The sequence below is a fragment of the Brassica napus genome, chromosome C2, assembly GCF_020379485.1.
Source record: "Brassica napus cultivar Da-Ae chromosome C2, Da-Ae, whole genome shotgun sequence".
NCBI classification, from domain to species: Eukaryota; Viridiplantae; Streptophyta; class Magnoliopsida; order Brassicales; family Brassicaceae; genus Brassica; species Brassica napus.
Genome location: NC_063445.1, coordinates 530211 through 549360, shown reverse-complemented (window position 1 = coordinate 549360; position 19150 = coordinate 530211). Strand labels below are relative to the sequence as shown.

General features: G+C 35.5%; 6 protein-coding genes and 1 non-coding gene across 7 annotated transcripts; 4 read left to right on the top strand and 3 right to left on the bottom strand.

Annotated features, from left to right (window-relative positions):
• Nucleotides 1-711: 711 nt before the first annotated feature.
• LOC106423960 (probable histone H2A.4) lies at nt 712-1892 on the top strand. The gene is made up of 2 exons (XM_013864702.3): nt 712-1227; nt 1542-1892. Exons 1-2 carry the CDS (start codon nt 1018-1020, stop codon nt 1788-1790), a joined length of 459 nt encoding a protein of 152 aa, XP_013720156.1. The 5' UTR covers nt 712-1017; the 3' UTR covers nt 1791-1892.
• Nucleotides 1893-5376: 3484 nt separating this feature from the next.
• BNAANNG00410D (protein SODIUM POTASSIUM ROOT DEFECTIVE 1) lies at nt 5377-6729 on the bottom strand. The gene is made up of 3 exons (XM_013864679.3): nt 5926-6729; nt 5772-5847; nt 5377-5647 (listed from the first exon to the last, which is right to left on the bottom strand). The coding sequence occupies exons 1-3, from the start codon at nt 6631-6633 to the stop codon at nt 5514-5516; spliced, it is 918 nt and encodes a 305-aa protein (XP_013720133.1). The 5' UTR covers nt 6634-6729; the 3' UTR covers nt 5377-5513.
• Nucleotides 6730-7263: 534 nt separating this feature from the next.
• Nucleotides 7264-8285, top strand: LOC106424002 (60S ribosomal protein L35-4). The gene is made up of 4 exons (XM_013864745.3): nt 7264-7415; nt 7492-7627; nt 7759-7915; nt 8023-8285. Exons 1-4 carry the CDS (start codon nt 7412-7414, stop codon nt 8095-8097), a joined length of 372 nt encoding a protein of 123 aa, XP_013720199.1. The 5' UTR covers nt 7264-7411; the 3' UTR covers nt 8098-8285.
• Nucleotides 8286-8443: 158 nt separating this feature from the next.
• Nucleotides 8444-8517, bottom strand: TRNAR-UCG. The gene has a single exon. It is a non-coding gene; the product is annotated as a tRNA-Arg (tRNA).
• A 987-nt stretch (nt 8518-9504) lies between these two features.
• Nucleotides 9505-10829, top strand: LOC106424007 (E3 ubiquitin-protein ligase SGR9, amyloplastic-like). The gene is made up of 2 exons (XM_048746669.1): nt 9505-9708; nt 9746-10829. The coding sequence occupies exon 2, from the start codon at nt 9821-9823 to the stop codon at nt 10664-10666; it is 846 nt and encodes a 281-aa protein (XP_048602626.1). The 5' UTR covers nt 9505-9708; nt 9746-9820; the 3' UTR covers nt 10667-10829.
• A 3421-nt stretch (nt 10830-14250) lies between these two features.
• LOC106424071 (probable protein phosphatase 2C 67) lies at nt 14251-16052 on the top strand. The gene is made up of 4 exons (XM_013864813.3): nt 14251-14837; nt 14918-15279; nt 15368-15604; nt 15677-16052. The coding sequence occupies exons 1-4, from the start codon at nt 14438-14440 to the stop codon at nt 15887-15889; spliced, it is 1212 nt and encodes a 403-aa protein (XP_013720267.2). The 5' UTR covers nt 14251-14437; the 3' UTR covers nt 15890-16052.
• A 44-nt stretch (nt 16053-16096) lies between these two features.
• LOC106401176 (protein MODIFIER OF SNC1 11) lies at nt 16097-18069 on the bottom strand. The gene is made up of 6 exons (XM_013841637.3): nt 17759-18069; nt 17547-17633; nt 17340-17468; nt 17172-17232; nt 16992-17054; nt 16097-16893 (listed from the first exon to the last, which is right to left on the bottom strand). The coding sequence occupies exons 1-5, from the start codon at nt 18019-18021 to the stop codon at nt 17025-17027; spliced, it is 570 nt and encodes a 189-aa protein (XP_013697091.2). The 5' UTR covers nt 18022-18069; the 3' UTR covers nt 16097-16893; nt 16992-17024.
• Nucleotides 18070-19150: the final 1081 nt, after the last annotated feature.

Sequence of the window (19150 nt, the reverse complement as noted above, 5' to 3'; positions counted from 1 at the left end):
GTTTAAAAATCATAAGCTAAGCTATAAGTAGATATCAAGTGGCAAACTATTTAACTATAAGCCTCCCGTATACGTCTTATCACAAAAAAAAAAATCATAAACTAAGCTCTAAATAACTATCGATTAGCAACCGATTTAGCTAAACCTCCGTGTGCGCCTTGTCATGGATGGATGAGAGCATGTTCCGAACATTCTTGTCCAAAGCATCCAAGGTAGTATATAGAAGGTTACTTTTAATGTCTATAGATCAATGTCTGCAAAATGCACTATTTTTCTTTTATAACATTCTTTCTCATTTTAATGTTATATAAAAATTTGTTTGCAATAGTTCCATGTATAAATCTATTTACTCTTTTATAGATAAACTAATTTTGATGCTTATAGACTTATAGTATTTTCTCTCTTAAAAAAAAAGAAATCATTACTATTTAATTGTATAGAAAGTAAATAATTGTAAATATTAAAATGTCGGGGAAAAATTATTATATACCATTATTAAGTGGATGTTGCAAAAAAAACAATATCACCAAATTAACGTTTCAAAATTTTTGTTTCATGTGCCATTATTACCTGCTTGTATAATAGTTTTTTGTGAAATATATTAACTTTATCATCCTAATTTATTATTAATAAAAAAAATTATCGAAACAAATGTTTTGATTTGGTGGTCGTTATAAAACAGTGACAACCAATTTGTACATCCATTTTAATTAAAGAAATCATAGAATGACATGATTATGGCAAGTTCTATAATATGTTACTCGTCTAACATGTTCGTTAATCATTTTCTAAAATTTCAGATATGAGGAATAAACTGAACAAGAAAAATAAACATTTTTGCCAAATCAGCAATCGAAAGCCGTTGATTCATCTTTGATCCGAAGGCTAACATTCATCAACTGAAAAAACCAACCAACCTCTCCTTCGAAAAAAGTGAAAGAACAATCTAACGCCAAAGCTTATCTCCTCTCCTCTGTTGCAGATCAGATCAAACTCATCGTGTCGACGTAAGCAGGCATGGATTCAAGAACCAAAGTAAAGAAAGGAGCGGGTGGAAGAAGAGGTGGTGGTCCGAAGAAGAAACCTGTTTCCCGGTCTGTTAAAGCCGGTTTGCAGTTCCCCGTCGGTAGGATCGGTCGTTATCTAAAGAAAGGTCGCTACTCGAAGCGTGTTGGAACCGGAGCTCCGGTGTATCTCGCCGCCGTTCTAGAGTACCTTGCTGCTGAGGTATCAAACCTCTATCTATCTCGTCGATATCATCGAGATTTTTTAACTTTGACTCGAGATTTTGTGGAATATATCGTTTTTTGTTTGGTTCTGTTATTAGGTAGTAACGGATCATCGTTGACCAAGTTAATTTAGGAGGTCTTCAATCATATAATTTATTTCATTGACATCTTACATAGCAAAGACCTAAACCAATCATATGCATGTAAACTACATTGATACTTTGGGAAACATATAACACGGTACTGAGAATCGGTGTGTTACATTGCATGTATCCAAATAACTTAGATTGATGTGCATGTCTCATCAACCAGGTTCTTGAGCTTGCTGGTAACGCTGCCAGAGATAACAAGAAGAATCGTATCATACCACGCCATGTTCTGTTAGCTGTGAGGAACGACGACGAGCTAGGAAAGCTACTCAAAGGCGTAACAATCGCACACGGTGGAGTTTTACCTAACGTAAACCCAGTTCTCCTCCCAAAAAAGTCTGCGAAAGCAGCTTCAACTACAAAAGTGATCAAGTCACCATCAAAGGCTACCAAATCCCCTAAGAAGGCATAGTTCTCATTACCATGTAAACTCAGTTGTAAACAATGTGTAATGTTGACTCGTTCAGACAAGTCTGGTTATCGTTGTAATTTAACCACGATAACAACGTATAAACCCTAGTGCATGAAAAGAAAGAAAGAAGAGGAACAACATATTAGAAAACATAGAGAAAAAAGAGAGGTTACTTTTCAATAATCTCAAGCCAGAACAGTGCATTTTAATTTTGGAAATAGTCGCCAACACAATTAATGGTGTTACGTCTCCCCTCACGGTTACCTTCTTTGCAGCGAAGTCTATGTTAAACTGAAGTCTATGTTAAACGTTGACATAGCAAGTTGCGTGATACTGTTTCACTTATTTCTTCAGACATTGATCAGGGGAAGATCTTCCAGGTTTAAATGTGGTCTCGTTCATTCTTAATAGTCTATAAAGACAGATTAAAGGGTTTAAACTTATATGTATGTTGTTTTTATGAATAAAAAAACTTTTGTTGTCATAGAGAGAGCGAAAACAGCTAGTGAGAGTGATCCTTTTGCAAGAATTGAGCCTCAAAAGATAGACGAGAATGGAAGGGACTACGATGATGATGCCTCGACATCACCAAAATCCAATGAAGCGTTTCTCTCTACCTACGGTACTCATGTATCTTTTCACATAAACTTTTCACTTAGAATTTCATCTCTCTCCATCTTTAATAATGGAGGATAATACTTGACTTGCACAATATTTATGCTTCTGTGTTTGGTAGGACTTAATCTATTTACTTCGTTTGGCAACCGTTAGGAACATAAGCGCCCCTTCATGGAGGAACCTAAACTCGCAGATGAACAGTTGAAATATTACTTCCCAAGACCCGCACCACCACTTGGCACAGGGAAACACACTGGCTATTACTGATTCATATATAATCTTAAATAGTACATAAATTTATTTATTCTTTGAACTTTCATATAGATAATTTGAATTATTTCGAATTAAAAGGTATATTTTGTAGTAGAACAATAATTCACATGATGAAATGATCATTATACGGTTAATGGTGGTGAGGCGTTGGAGGAGTTTCTCCTCTGCTAGGTCCCGAAGGCGGAATAGGAACATTTTTTGGTAACATTCCAAAAACCAGGCGTTGTGATGGTGACCATGGCTTAATGCCGACTATGGCTGCCTTATGTGGACTTCGTGTTGGTGGATCAGCCGGTCCTATAAGCAGTTTTCTAGGCCATAGTAAATGGCTGGTCTCATCCTGAAAGTTCTTCTCAGTAGCGTCAATGACACAAGCAAAGAGAAGACCAAATGAAATCACCAGAAGAAAAAAAGTTGATTTCGCCATCGATTAAAAATTTACTTTGCAGATGACAATATCAGTTGATATAATTAATTGATTGAGAGAGTTTGCATAAAGAGGCACTTATATAATGCATGGATATTGATTGTTTTTCAACTTTCAATAACTGTTATGCTGACTAAAATCCAGTTCATTTCATTTCCATTTAATACAGAGACTTTTTTTTACTTCAAAAATATCTTAGATTTATTTAGTTTAGTAAGGATACACTCAATCCATATATATTAAAATAAATATCTATATATTCAAATAAATCATCCATTCTAATATATCTATCTATAATATTATTTATGAAGTGATTTTGCTTATTTGTCATTTTTTCCATGATTTTGAGTAATTTTGTTTATTTTCATGTTTTCCATAATTTTAGTTAGTATATAGTTTTGCTTATTTGTCATAATTATAAGTAAGTCATTATTTTATGAAGTGATTTGATTTGTAATATTCTTCATGATTTTAGGTAATATAGCTTATTTATCATGTTATAGCTCCATAATTTTAGTTAGTATACATAGTTTTGCTTATTTGTCATATTTTTTATTAAATCATTATTTTGAATAATCCATAGTTTTAGTTAATATATAGTTTTGCTTATTTGTCATATTTTTAATTAATTCATTATTTTATAAATTGATTTTGCTGATTTGTTAATTTCTCCATGATTTTAAGTAATTTTGTTTATTTATCATATTCTCCATAATTTTAGTTACTATATAGATTTGCCTATTTGTCATATTTTTAATTAAGTCATTATTTTAAACAATCTCTATAATATAATTTAAATTTTGATTATTTAGTTACATAAGTTTAATATCAATTTGTTAGTACAGCTTTTCCCTTTATTTGTTTGACAGCTCATGAATTAGGCGAGAAGGTTAAAAATATAACAATTAAATTCTTGCGCAGGGAAACACACTGTATCAACAGGCTATTACTGATTCATACATAATCTTAAATAATACATAATTTTATTTATTCTTTGAACTTTCATATATAGTCTGAACTATTTCGAATTAAAAGATTTATTTTGTAGTAGAACAATATAATTCACATGATGAAATGATCATTACACGGTTATGGGTAGCGAGGGGATGGAGGAGTTTCTCCTCTGCTAGCTCGCAGATGAACAGTTGAAATATTACTTCCCAAGACCCACACCACCACTTGGCGCAAGGAAACACACTGTATCAACAGGCTATTACTGATTCATACATAATCTTAAATAATACATAATTTTATTTATTCTTTGAACTTTCATATATATAGTCTGAATTATTTTGAATTAAAAGGTTTATTTTGTAGTAGAACAATATAATTCACATGATGAAATGATCATTACACGGTTATGGATGGCGAGGCGATGGAGGAGTTTCTCCTCTACTAGGTCCCGAAGGTGGAATTGGAATATTTTTTGGTAACATTCCAAAAACCAGGCGTTGTGATGGTGACCATGGTTTTATGACGACTATGGCTGCCTTATGTGGATCTCGTGGTGGTGGATTAGCCTGTCTTCTAAGCAGTTTTCTATGCCATAGTAAATGGCTGGTCTCATCTTGAAAGTTCTTCTCAGTAGCGTGAATGACACAAGCAAAGAGGAGACCAAATGAAATCACCACAAGAAAAAAAGTTGATTTCACCATCGATTAAATGATAATATCAGTTGATATAATTAATTAATTGGGAGAGTTTGCATAAAGAAGCATTTATATAACACATGGATATTTATTGAATTCCAACTTTCCCTAAATGCTACGTTGACTAAGACTGTAATTGATATATAACTCATGGAATAAATAGAATTGAAATCGATAGAATAAAATAAAATGGACTATAGGTGATTCAAATTTTTTTCGTTTATCTCACAGAAATGTGTGGAATATGTTTTTTTTAGTTTTTCCGGTTAACTGATAATTTTTATTAGAATACTCATGAATAACTAATTCCACAAAATTCGATGCAAAAAAAAAAAAAGCATTTCAATTACTGCCTAAAACTATTCAATTCACTCCATTCAGTCACGATACATGGATATGATCCTTCGTTTGTTTCAATACATTTCCAAAAATATATCTGATTTATTTTGTTATGCAATCATGTAGGTTGACTACACCAAACATACTATTTTCTTTGAACATTATCTCACGAAACAATCAACATTGTCCCATAAACGTAACCTATATTTTGTTGAATTCCCACAATAGTAATCTCTAATTAAATTTGTGAAATTCTCATGCCATTACCAACACATATAAATGCACAAAAGAGATCAACATTTTCACAGATGTTTTTAGACATAAAGATAACAATGTATAACCCTTTTGCAAAAAAGAAAGAAAGAAGAGAACAACATATTAGAAATTTAGAATACATAGAGAGAGAGAGAAAATAGATCACTTCTTAATAATCTCAGGCCAGAACTGTGCATTTTTAACTTTGGAAATAGTCGACAACACAGTTAATGGTGTTACGTCTCCCGTCACGGTAACCTTCTTTGCAGCGAAGTCTATCTTAAACGACGTCACTCCTACAAACAACGATCAAAATCACCCAAAAAACTAAGTAATTTTACAAACCCAAAAATTTGCTCCCTAAATAATATCAATCAAAACTTAAATATCTTGAAAATAAATACGTTCATTGTTAATTACCTTTCAATTTTGAAAGATGTTTCTTGACCTTCCCTGCACAGCCTTTGCAGTGAAGTGACACTCTCAGTATTACCACCTTAAAAGAATGATTGTTAAGTATTATTTCAGACACAAATTCATGCTTATAAAATGAACTGAATGTTCGATGATTTACTTGATCGGATGATGAGCTCTTCTCCGGTGGTGGTGGAGAGGGTGGAGGAGGAGGAGGAGAGAATTTGAGATCAAGAGATGAAACATCTTTATCTTCAAGAGAGCTTTGAGATGCTGTCGGAGAAGCTTTTGTAGATTCAAAGAAAGGATTATCCGGAGACATAACAGGGTCATAATCCAAGAACCCATCAAAGAAATCAGGTTGCTTCTTCTCCAAGAAAGAAGAAGAAGAGAGATGCTTAGAGGCGTTTATTACCAATCTATCTTCATGAATCTTATCCAACTCATCACACATGGTTATCTCTGGTTCGATAGGTAACGGAATCGGATCAGAATCCACAAACCCGTCGAAGAAAACCGGGTTGCTCAATAAGTACCTTGAAGAGCCTTGAGGAGTGTCACTGTTAGGACAACCAATAGGTGTCTTACCACCGTTACATTGACCTTTCTTGCTCTTCCTCTTCGCAACGCGTGGTTGCTCGCTACTCTCTAGACCTAGTCTAGTCTTAAGAGGAGTATGATAAGTAGAAGAAGAGGCAGAAGAGGTGGAGGAATTATGATTTGGAGAAGGTGGAGGAGTGAACCTCCGACCGTCACGTATGATTGGGTTATGACGGTCGATGGCTCGACCACCTAGCCGGATCGTCGCTGAAGAAGGTTCCATGGTTGAGCAAATATCTCTTCTTGATGCTTGAGAGGCACATAACATTTTCAATCCTTTTTTTTTTTTGTGTGTTACTTATGATGCCAAAGAGTTTTAAGAGAATGTCTATAGTTGTTGTATAAATACAAAAGTGACGATGACAAAAAAAAAATAATACAAAAGTGACATTATTAGGTAAGTTAAAAGATAAAATGTATTATTCTAGGTTCCTGTTAAAAGATATTTTTTCATATTTGATGGAATCAATCAACTTTTGGAAAAGTTGTGTGTTTTATTCGGATTCTTATCAAAAACCATTGCATGAGATTGTTAGGTATACTAAGAAACCGTGTGAAATTATTTTGTTCCGAGTCATTTGATGGTTTTGTTTGAACATAAAAATACAAAAGTAGAGTGACAACAAATTTAGAAAAAAAACAATGTAAGTAAAACAATATAATCAAAATATTTTTGACCATGCCTTATTGATAGTTCCGAATCTAGTTCTCTTGAACACCAAACTCAAAAAAAATTCAGAATCTGATGCTTTGGAATTTTTATTGACGAACTTTTATTCCTCTTTGCTTTCACTATTCCCAACCTTTATCTTATTTTTTTTGCCTTACAACCCATTAAGTGTGTCCTCTAATAATAAAGCCCATGACTAATAAATATAACTATTGGGCTCTTACGGCCCACTACATTCGAGTTCTAAGGGTTTTCAACTCACTGATCCACAATAAAATTGCCTTGCTCCTCCGAACTAGGGTTTGTGAGCTATAGCAAGGAGGAAGCAGCGGCGCCTGAGTTCACCACCACCACCACCACCACCAGCAAGCTCACGATGGGTATGAAGAAGAACTGAATCCTTGAGAATCATTAGTTGTCATTTACGTTATTCTGATTAGTTTCACTGTTGTTTAGCAAGGATTAAGGTTCACGAGCTCAGAGAGAGATCGAAGACGGATCTTCAGAACCAGCTTCAGGAGTTCAAGGCTGAGCTCGCCCTCCTCCGTGTCGCTAAAGTTACCGGAGGTGCACCTAACAAGCTCTCCAAAATGTAAGCATTTGCCTTATACATCACATTCATTTCTATATCTTTAGGGTCTATGTATAATGTGTCTAGTCACTGGTGTACATTGTGTATTTGACAATTTAAATTGATTGTAATTTACATTTTTGATCTTTCAGCAAGGTGGTGAGGAAATCCATTGCTCAGGTTCTGACAGTGATCTCACAGAAACAGAAACTAGCACTGAGGGAAGCATACAAGAGCAAGAAGTTCTTGCCTCTTGATCTCCGTCCCAAGAAGACACGTGCTATCCGTAGACGTCTTACCAAGCATCAGGTCTTTATCCTCATTAACATTATCATTTACATGTACACATGACTTTGTAACTTAACCTTAGAAAAATGATCTTTTGGTTTAATGGAATGGGTTTATTTGTGTTGCAGGCGTCTTTGAAGACAGAGCGTGAGAAGAAGAAAGAAATGTATTTTCCTCTGAGGAAGTATGCTATCAAAGTCTAGTTTCACTCTCCGGCCTAGTTACTAGAAATGATTCAACTCTTTTTGAATATTCGCTTATGTATTCTCCCTTTTTGCTTTTGGTTTAACTCAAAGTTTTTTTATGGAACAGCCAAATCTCTCTTACTCGAGAGTCATGTATCTCATAAACACAAAAACCACACATTTGAAAATGAGATTTTAGGAACGCATCGTTGGTAGTAAGTATGTAATAATATCTATCGAATTTATCACCCGAGAATGTTTAGAATTTAATTTAACAAAATTGAAATACCAGGACATGTTAAATTTGGGTTCAGAAGTTCATAGTTAAATCATCAAAAAATAAAGAGTTAAAACTAAAATACAACGACCACAGTGGGAGTGGAACCCACGACCTTTTGATCCGAAGTCAAACGCGCTAATCCACTGCGCTATGCGGTCTTGTTGTTGGAAGGTTAACAAAACATCAAACCTTTATAAAACACCAAAAGTCTATGTCCAACAATATGTGGACACTAGACAGACCGACTCTAGGCAATTCATATCACATGTTCAAGTTCAGGTTCATCACTTTCCTCAAACAACTTCATAAAAACGAGCCTGATCTTGCTGCAGCTTCATTTTATGCTCTTAGAGTGCTTAAACATAAAACGCATCCAACCACAACAAGAAATGCATACAAAACGCCTACCATAATCGCTATCGCAACTTTTGATCAAACTGGTGAACTTGGTAGGATCATCATTGATAGTGAACTTAATTTCTTGTTGCATTGGTAAATTGTATTTGTATTGATGGGTAAAATAAAAGTATCAAAAAGTCTTAAAAGACTATTTGATGTCCACCTAAATATATGTTTTTGGGGATTTGAGAGACATGAGAGTTTGTGAAAGAATAGACAACACACCGGGACAAATGCATAGAGACTAGAGTTATAGAATGGTGTGGTCGACATGTGAATTATTGATCTTTCAACAGTGTTTCTTGAATACAACAATTAAAAGTAGGAGATACCATGGATTTAGCCAAACCTTTTGTTCTTGATATCTTATTTTGCTTTGACTTTTGACAATCTTCTTCTTGTTGTGTTGCTTTTGTTTTGTCATATACACTAACAGGAAGATATCTCTTTATCCTTTAACTGCAAATTGATTTTGGTATACAGTCTTATCGGATCATTTGGTATGAATGACAGGCTATTAGGTTTGTGCTTTGTGTGGTGAAAGTAGACAAAACTCCATAACGACAAGTAGATGTATATGAACAAGCCTATCCAAATTCATACTCTACTCCACACACTCTTGTCTAGTCCCACTTGTTCCACATGATCAATTTTTTTCATGGATCATTCATAGTACACGTAAATAATTGCATAATATCATCAAGTGACATATAGCTCCTCTAGTTCCTATTTTTTCCTGAAAGAAACCTTATTACTTAATTAGAGCATAAAGTCTGCAAGCTAATTATGTCTGCCACAAACAATTTCTAAAGTGTTAAAACTTTTGCCAACTATTTATTGCTTCTTAACCTTTATTCTTTAAAAATCAAAAACCCAAACAAGCAAAGCCGACAATAATCTCTTTTGTGCCTCACCCATTTGTTTCTTTTATTCCCTAATAAATTAATCACAATATTTATTATACTACCACCAACTTCTCAGTGACTTAATACATGTATATAAGCAAAGATTCATCAAAAGTTAAAAGTGTTAAGTGAGAAAACGAAGCACACAAGATCCAATATGGAAGAAGAAAGCACCACAATCATCATGACCTCACTCTCTATACTCTCTACTTCACACCTCACGAATCTTACTCACACCATTCTCTCTATCTCCCACCACCATCGCCGTCGTCTCGCCGCCGTCCTCTCCTCTCCGACGCTTTTCTCCCTCACTCTCCGCCACCTCCTTTCTCTATCCCTTCCTCAAAAAACCCTCCTCATCGCCACTCACCTCCTTTCTCTTCTCCACCCTCTTCTACTTCACCGCAACCACCACACTCTCCACTCATCTTCCGCCAAAATGAAGCTCCGGGACCTCGACGCAGTGGTGCTCCTCCTCTTTCTCTGTGAAACACATCAGCTAGATCCAGATGTTCTAGAAAGTCCAGCTGATAATTGGCGGGAAATACTCGGTAACATGTGCTCTGATAATATGCTAAATAACATCTCCGGTCTCTGGACTTGCGACGCGGGAATCTTGATGCCTTACATAGAAACCCTAGTTAGATGCAAAAGATTCGTCGACATAATGAGAAACCACAACCACCTTGGCCTTGGAGTAGGGAAAGAAGGATATGATATCCCGGCGGCTAGAGCAGCTGTGGTGGCGCTACGTGCGGTTGAGGTGTCAAACGTCGCCGGAGAAGTAGAATGCGTGATATGCAAGGAAGAGATGATTAAAGGAAGAGATGTTTGTGAAATGCCATGTCAGCATTTGTTCCATTGGAAGTGTATCTTGCCATGGCTAAGCAAGAAAAACACATGTCCGTTCTGTAGGTTTCAACTTCCCACCGACGACGTCTTCTCGGAGATCCAACGGCTATGGGAGATCCTCGTCAAGACCACCGAGTTAGACGTAGCGTGATGTCAGCTCGCGGTGATGAATACGTGTATGAAGCTTGTATATCGTTGTCCATAACAGATGTGTCAAGCATTATAACAGATAGGAATGTTTGGACCGTTTTGTTCTACAGAATTTATGTTCGTTTTTTCCCTATTTTGATAAGGACACATGTGGTTTAGACTCATGACGAGTTGACGACATTTCTAGTTATCACATGAAATAGTTATTTTTCAGAACTAAGGCAAATGGGCTTTAGTTGTTAAAAAAAGACAAAGATGTTATAAGTAATTTTATTTAGTTGACGAGACTATGGAAGCTCAAAATGGGCTTAATTTACAATTTTAATTGCTTAATGGTTTTCAAGAATTGGGTCTTGCGAATCAAATGACTTGTTAAATCGTGAATGATTTTTGCTGTATTTCTATCGCTGGGCTTTGATAGACATGTACAAATGCCTATTATTTTATTAGAATAAAACTTTAAATTTTTCTTATGCTTTTTTTTTTGAGAAAGGGCATAAATATTTCTTATTCTTTTTTTTTTGGTGTAAAAATATTTTTTCAGATTATTAATTCTAGAGTTTTTTTATCACACAAAATTCTGAAAACGAGAGAAAAAATTATTGAACCACAATGACTGAACCTAAACAAAATTTGAACAAGATTTTAATTCAACATCTTAATTTAACATGGCCTAATGAAAATCGCATGTCAATCATATAAGGTGTAAAGTTTAATTAAGCACACACACAGTAATATATATACTTCCTAAACCAAAAAGATGCACTATATGTATGCTTGTATATGCATATATCCGAGTTTAGGGCTGAACCGACAAAGATTATTATAATATGCAATAACCAAATGTACAAAAATATATTATATACAAAATTGTAGAAAACGATGAAGATGGATATTGCTAGATGAGATGAGAAATCTAATCTTATAAAAGTACAAAATCAAAATTATAGTAGTACCTCCAGATACAATTGCAAAGAAATGAGCTGTATATATAACAAACTGAAAGTCAATATTATATAATTTTAGTTTGATTGTAATATGAAAATCTAATAAAGTAGACCAATATATAAAATAAAATACTACGTCAATACGAAGAACACTAGTTACTAGAGAGATAGTGTTGTGATAAAATGTCAAGGTTTGGTTGGACCAGACAATATGGGACCTTCACGATGTCTCTCTCGTGTTTCCTGCATGCCATGCATTATATTTACTCTTTCTTCCTCTACGTGCCCACGTCTCCACTTTTATTCATTTTCTTTGTTGTGAACACTCGAACTTGTAGATAATCAAGGTTAGAATATATGTAAACTGGATCTCTTTAATTTCTTCACACGTAATTAGTGTTTAAGATTCTTTCTTTTAACGTTATGTTGTTCAGTTACCTATACCATATGGTAAGCTAGATTACTCTCGAAAGATGAGATGCACTTAAGTGCTTGTTTAAACTATACTCCAAACTAAATAGATAACATCATAAATACTTTCAAGACATTTTTCCGACGATAATGTCTTAGTTTGAATCGATGTTTGCGATATGTTTTGTATAAATAATTCGGCCCATGAATTATCTCAGAAATTTACGTACTTCTTCATCAACCAGTTGAGCTATATATAGCAAAACATACTAGATTATTCTTAGTAGCTTCTTCAAGAAAAGTGTTTCAAGAAGTGCATCTGATCAGCTAGTCACTTTTTTTTGCTAAAAGCTATAGTCACTTTACATGTAAATAATTTTTTTTTTTTGAAACAAACATCAAATAGTACATATAATCAACTTTTGCATGTAAAATAGTACATATTACTATGTGAAGTTAAAAAGAAAGAAATTTAGAGACTAATTTAGGGATAAACGAAGTATTAAGTAAAACGCTGGTCCTTGAAACTAGGTTTGTAGATAGTTCATTTCATACTACACTAATATAGAGTCTAAATCAATTTCTTTGACAGGTTTCTGAATTGTAGCTGCACTTCTTGATATAGGTAGTTCTTTTCGTATTACCAAAACAAGGGATACGTTAACGTAAGCTCAATGTTGAATCCAAAAAAAAAAAAAAAAAAAAGTAAGAAGCTAAAGAGATAGACTGACATCCATGCTCCCTCAACCAAAAGACAAAAAACACAGTACTGCAGCATAAATGGACCAGCTGTTACCATAACTCCTTTTAAAAAAATTATATATGTATGAACTTGTTTTATTTTATATTTGATCATTTATATTTCTTATATTGTTTAATTAAAACGAGACAGAGCTAGTTTTACTTTGTAATAAGATGGGAATCATATAGTTTACAAAAAAAAGATGGGAATCATATCCAGGATGAAGGATGCATGATAAATACAATGTACTGTAATAGTGTTTTCAAGGACAGAAGGACTCTTCAATACGTTTCAAGGCCACATGTTCAATATTTAATCGGTCCATATATGAAGTTATATGATATGATAAAGAGAAAATGTACCTGGACCATTCTTTCTATTTCTCTATTATACTAATCCACACTTGATTTTCTTTACTCCTTGATTTTATCTTAGATCTATATCAACAATCTCTTAACCAAATTATGAGCCAATGTCACTTGATCTAGACTATACCTATTGATGCGATTGGTCTTCTCCAACTAGTGGAACCGACATATGCAAAATGAAATATCACTAACGAATGAAATATGAGCCCCACTTAACAAATATTGTGCACAACAAAAGGTGTAGAGGACCAAAGAACGAAAACTCAAGCTAGCTTTGTCATAGTATGTTATCAGATGATATAAACTACTCATCAATGTTATGTATCGATCAACACATGACAGTGTTTCTCATTACTGTGACATGAATCTGTGGATTCTTATAAACAGAAAACGAGAAGAGAAGAGACAGAGAATGCCAATGTGGAGAAAGATCATGGAAGACCAAATAGATTCATCTTCTTTGGAAAATTCATCACAACCCCATAATCCATCAAATGAATTTCGATCTAAATCTGACTAACAAAAGGATAGCATTATTTAATAACATATAAAAGTGAAAAAGAAGACAAAAGAGATTGAGAGAAAAGGGCAAAAGCTGTAGGGGCTAAGACAGCTAAGAGTGTTCCTCGTTCGCCCCACAAAATGTCTTCACTCATCAGTCTTTCTCAGCTCTTGTTTAAGTTCAATGCTCCCAAAAACCCACGCCCTCTTCACTCTCACACACACATGCATTCTTTGACCTTTCCTTTCTTATCCATTTTCTTCCTACATATTAGTACCAAACTGCAAAACCAACAGCAGACAACATAAAATTACAAAAGATGAGAAAATAAAGATACACTGGACTCACCATTACTGTGAAAACAGACATTTCCATCGCATCTACTCATAATCACATAATCTTATATGTTTCAATCAATTTATTCTCCCATATTATAATGTGGCTTTTTAATACTGAAGGCCTTAGCATCACTCTAATCCACTGGTTCATCCCGAGTTTAAAAACAACATAACCATATGATTATTTTGGCTGTCAACATTCTTGGTTCCTAAGCTATACAAGATTAACCTCTTCAACAAAAGGGAAAGATAATCTCATGAACTAAAAATATAGCAGAAAGTAAAATATGACAGCTCTTACTTAACCCTACTAAGACAGAGAATCAAACACAGAACAGTAAAAAGAGGAGAATCTCTGAATATCCACTTTAAACTAGTTCCCTCTTGTCCTAACTCTCTCAGAGTCATTTAATTTTTTTCTTTCAGTTGTTTTGACCCATACTTCTTTTTTTTGGCCACTTCTCATGGGTTCCAACACCTTCTATTTACTCTACTTCTTTCACAGCTATATATATGGTCCCTTCCTTGAACTTGAAACTCACTCAACAACCAGCACTGCTACTCTACTTGTTATCATCACTTCCCCTGCCAAGATGAATAAATCCTGTTGGAGAAATAAGATCAGTCCTACAAACAATGATGGATTGACATGGTATAAAGATCTTGGCCTTCACACATTTGGAGAGTTTTCAATGGCAATGATCCAAGCCAACAGTGTGATGGAGGATCAGTGCCAGATCGAATCAGGGCCATTGACATTCAACAACCTTGCAGTTCAAGGCACTTTTGTTGGAGTTTACGATGGTCATGGAGGCCCAGAGGCTTCCAGATTCATCGCAGACACCATCTTCCCCAATTTAAAGAGTAAGAAACACACACAAACCGCCTTTCTCATTCTTGAAAACTGTCATACACACTAACACTCACGTTTCACGCATCAACAGAGTTTGCTTCCGAGGGTGGAGAGGTTTCCGAGGAGGTGATGAGGAACGCATTTGCAGAGACGGACGAAGATTTTCTCAAGGCGGTGAAGAAGCAATGGCGGAAAAACCCACAGATGGCATCAGTGGGTTCATGTTGCTTGGCGGGAGTGATATGCAACGGGCTGGTGTATATTGCAAACGCTGGAGACTCAAGGGCAGTGTTGGGAAGATCCGAGAGGGGTAGAGTGAGAGCTGTTCAGCTATCAGTAGAGCACAATGCCAATGTAGAGTCTGCGAGACAAGAGCTATGGTCAATGCATCCTAATGACCCCAACATTCTTGTGATGAAACACCGAATGTGGCGTGTGAAAGGCATCATCCAGGTAGACTATTACTTTATGATGAAAACATGTGCACATCAGGACGTAAAAAAAAAAACTCACATGACAATGTTTTATTTAATTAAATTAGGTCACAAAATCAATAGGGGATGCATATCTCAAAAGAGCAGAGTTCAACAGAGAGCCGTTGCTGCCCAAATACAGAGTTGCAGAACATTTCACCGAGCCAATACTTAGTGCGGATCCATCAGTCACGGTTACTAGGCTTAAACCGGAAGATGAGTTTATGATTCTTGCTTCAGATGGGCTTTGGGAGCATCTTAGCAACCAGGAAGCTGTTGATATTGTACATAGCTCCCCTCGCCAAGTAAGTCTCACTCATATGATCCAATGGGATACCTCTTTGTATATATTTGCTAATACGTTGACAATCTCCCAGGGAGTAGCAAGGAGACTACTGAAAGCTGCATTGAAGGAAGCAGCAAAGAAAAGAGAGATGAGGTACTCAGACTTGCAAGAGATCAATCCTGGTGTTAGAAGGCATTTCCATGACGATATAACCGTTGTTGTGGTCTATCTCGATCCCCAAAAGGTCCAAGCCAATGGCTGGGCTTCTCAACTGTCAGTTAGAGGTGGCTACCCAATGCATTGAAGCAAAAAAGCACTAGTAGTATAGCTAGAAGGATATTTTTAAATTGCGAGATTATGTTCTTTTTTAAGAACATAAATTCAAATGTTACCCCTGTATGCAAAATTGTACAAGAGGGCAACATCACCATCCATGTCAATGCTAGTAAAATTTAATTTTCAGATTACCTTGCAGCATGTTAGCGTTTAGGCACAAGCGCAATATTGAAAATAAGAAGCAAAACTAAACATTACATTCCCTTCATAAAAGTATTTCTGGCTGCTTGATTCAAAATGTATGAACAAAGTTGTTATCTAAAATCTATTACAGACGCATAAGAATTGTGCAGAGTATCAGAAAGGTAGCAAAGTCGAAGTCTCACGAACAGAGATTCTTCAGCGTCTGAGGCTCTCTTCCCTTCGGCATAGAGACCAGAGATATGGAAACCAACAAGTACCTCTATAGTTCTAATGATACGTCTTAGACGACAAAGGAACTCTGAAGTTGTGGCTTGACAGGTCATATTACATATTAATAAGCAAAACCAACATCGAACATAAGGTAATGGGATCTATTTTGCACTGCCATATTAGCGATCAAGCACACAACAGCAGTATGACAAAACACACTTACTTTAATAGATAAGCTAGCAACTTAGGCTGGTTATCAAGATAAACGCGTTAGCACAACAACTCAAAAGCAATCAACACTAGTAATTTCTAACTAGCTTGGTACGAACATGCGGTGTCAAGAGGACTTAATCTAATACTTACCACTACTTCAATCACCTGCAAAAGGAAAAAGTAACCACCAGCCACTTCAGAATTCCTAGGTCCTAACACATTTTAAGACAATCAGAACTATAGGGATACTTATTGATTTCTCATGGTCTCATCTGGTGACAACTTAGCTTCCAACCATCTGAGAGAATCATTGCTCCACCACGACCAAACTACACACGGGGACTTCTAATTGCAGAAATAAAGAGAGAGAATCAAGCAGAGCCAGAGAGGGAATTACATAACTACCTGCCAAAACCAAAGCTTGACAAGTTAGATACAAGAAACAAAACCAGGCACACCACTAAAATTTCGCAATGCAATCATAAGTACTTAGTGAAACTCACCTAACTACAGAAGAAACTTTATTCATGAACCTCTTAGGCAGCGTTTCCTGAAACAGCTGCCTCCTGTTGTGAAAACAAAGAGTTAAAAAAAAAACATATAAACACTGTTAGCTCTTCTACTTATTCTCAAAATCTAATACATGGGAGAAGAAGAAAACATAAAGTTAAAGGAGGGTTTACCTTGCTAATATCTAGCTTCCCAGGTAAATCAGCAGATGCCTCAGACGCAGGTTTTGAAAACCTAATAATGATTGGCAAAATCACAAAACCACATTATTGATTGACTGACACACTACTTCAAGAAAACCTCAAGTACTAAGATAATCCAGGATGCAAGGAGAAAAGTACCTGAGTGCTCTAGCTTTGCGTTTATCATCTTCAGCAGAATCAACTTTAGTATCTTTCCCAAAGCGAGCAAGCCTAGCTTTCTTCTTAGCCTCTTCCTCAGTGTTATCAACTTTAGCAGGAACCCCAAACCTGAGTGAAACATAAAGCCAGTAAGAAACTCATCTTCTTTAGAACCAAACATTCACAGTAAACAAACTACAAAAGAACCTGTCAGCTCTAGCCTTTCGCTTCAAGTCCTCCTCTGCTTTCTTCTTCGTCCCCTGTGAGTCCTTCACCGCTGCAACAGTCCCAAACCTGTAAAGAGAGTTAATTTACATACAATGAGTGAGCATAGAGCAAATAACAATCATACCTCTCAGCACGATGAGTGTTCTTTGAATTAGATAAAAAGAGAATCCCTTTCGTAACCCTAATCATACCTCTCAGCGCGAGAATTGCGCTTCTCCTCTTCGGTTAGCTTCACGGAAACACCAAACCTCTCCGCACGTCGAATCTTCTTCTGAACATCATCCACCGGAGATACATCCCCAGCCGACTTGGAGTCGGATCCGTCCTTCTTCTCACCAGTGGATTCCTTCACTTCTCCGTCGAGAATCTCATCTGGCTCCGCAATGTTGAGGTCAACGATTTTCTTAGGGATTTCACCAGAGACGTTCTCCACCGTAACTCCGTTGCTCGCCATGGTGATTCGAAGGAGAGAGAGAGAGAGATCGAAGAGACAGAACGGGTCTCGAGGCTTTTAAAGCTCTTAAACGAAAGGGTAATATCGTCAAATTGATAACTAGATTCTTATGGGCCGGGCCGGGCCGGATCTAAGTAGTTGGAGCCATTGGTCTACGTACTTTACTATTATACCCCGAAGCATTAGTCATGCACGTCTCTCTCTCGTATGAAATCTCTAGGCATGCAAATTAAATATCACTTGGTAGTAGTTGGTAACTTACCTTTGGTTATCATATTATATTATCATCTTCACCGTTGAGGTGATTCCGTCATTGACTTTGTCTTTTACCAACCATAAGATAGCAGTATAGCACTCGTTGTCGACTTCACGTGGAAGGTAACTAAGCCCAAAAATGGGTTGGTTGGTCCATAAAATAAAGTAGGTACATTGGAAAGTGGGTAAAGCCTAATACGCCTTATGGATAATTGTTAAATACGAATATTCAACATTGTTCAGAAATCTATATGCAACTATATATTAATCTCATTGTTTAATCTCTACTAATAAAAGGGATCTTTTGAGGCTCCATAGAGCGTCCACATCAGCAAAAAAAACTTCTCTCGAAAGATGACACGTGGCATAAAATATAGTTTTACATTTTAATATTACAAATTTTTCTACTAATAAAAGGGACCTTTTGAGGCTCCATAGAGCGTCCACATCAGCAAAAAAAACTTCTCTCGAAAGATGACACGTGGCATAAAATATAGTTTTACATTTTAATATTACAAATTTTTGAAAATTATAAATAATATGTAAACATACAATATAAAAAATTGAAAAACTACATTAAACATATGTAAAATTACCATTTTTCACTTAAAAAAAAGATGGCTTATCTCCATAATGTAATATTACCGTTTTATAAAAAAAAATAAAAACATTATATATAATTTCAAAAATAATAAATATATGTAAACATACAACATAAAAAATAGAAATACTACATTAAACATATGTAAGATTACCATTTTACATTTTTATTTAAAAATAATAATATGTAAACATACAACATAAAAAATAGAAAAACTACATTAATTAAACATATGTAAGATTACCATTTTTCACTAAAAAAAGACGGCTTATC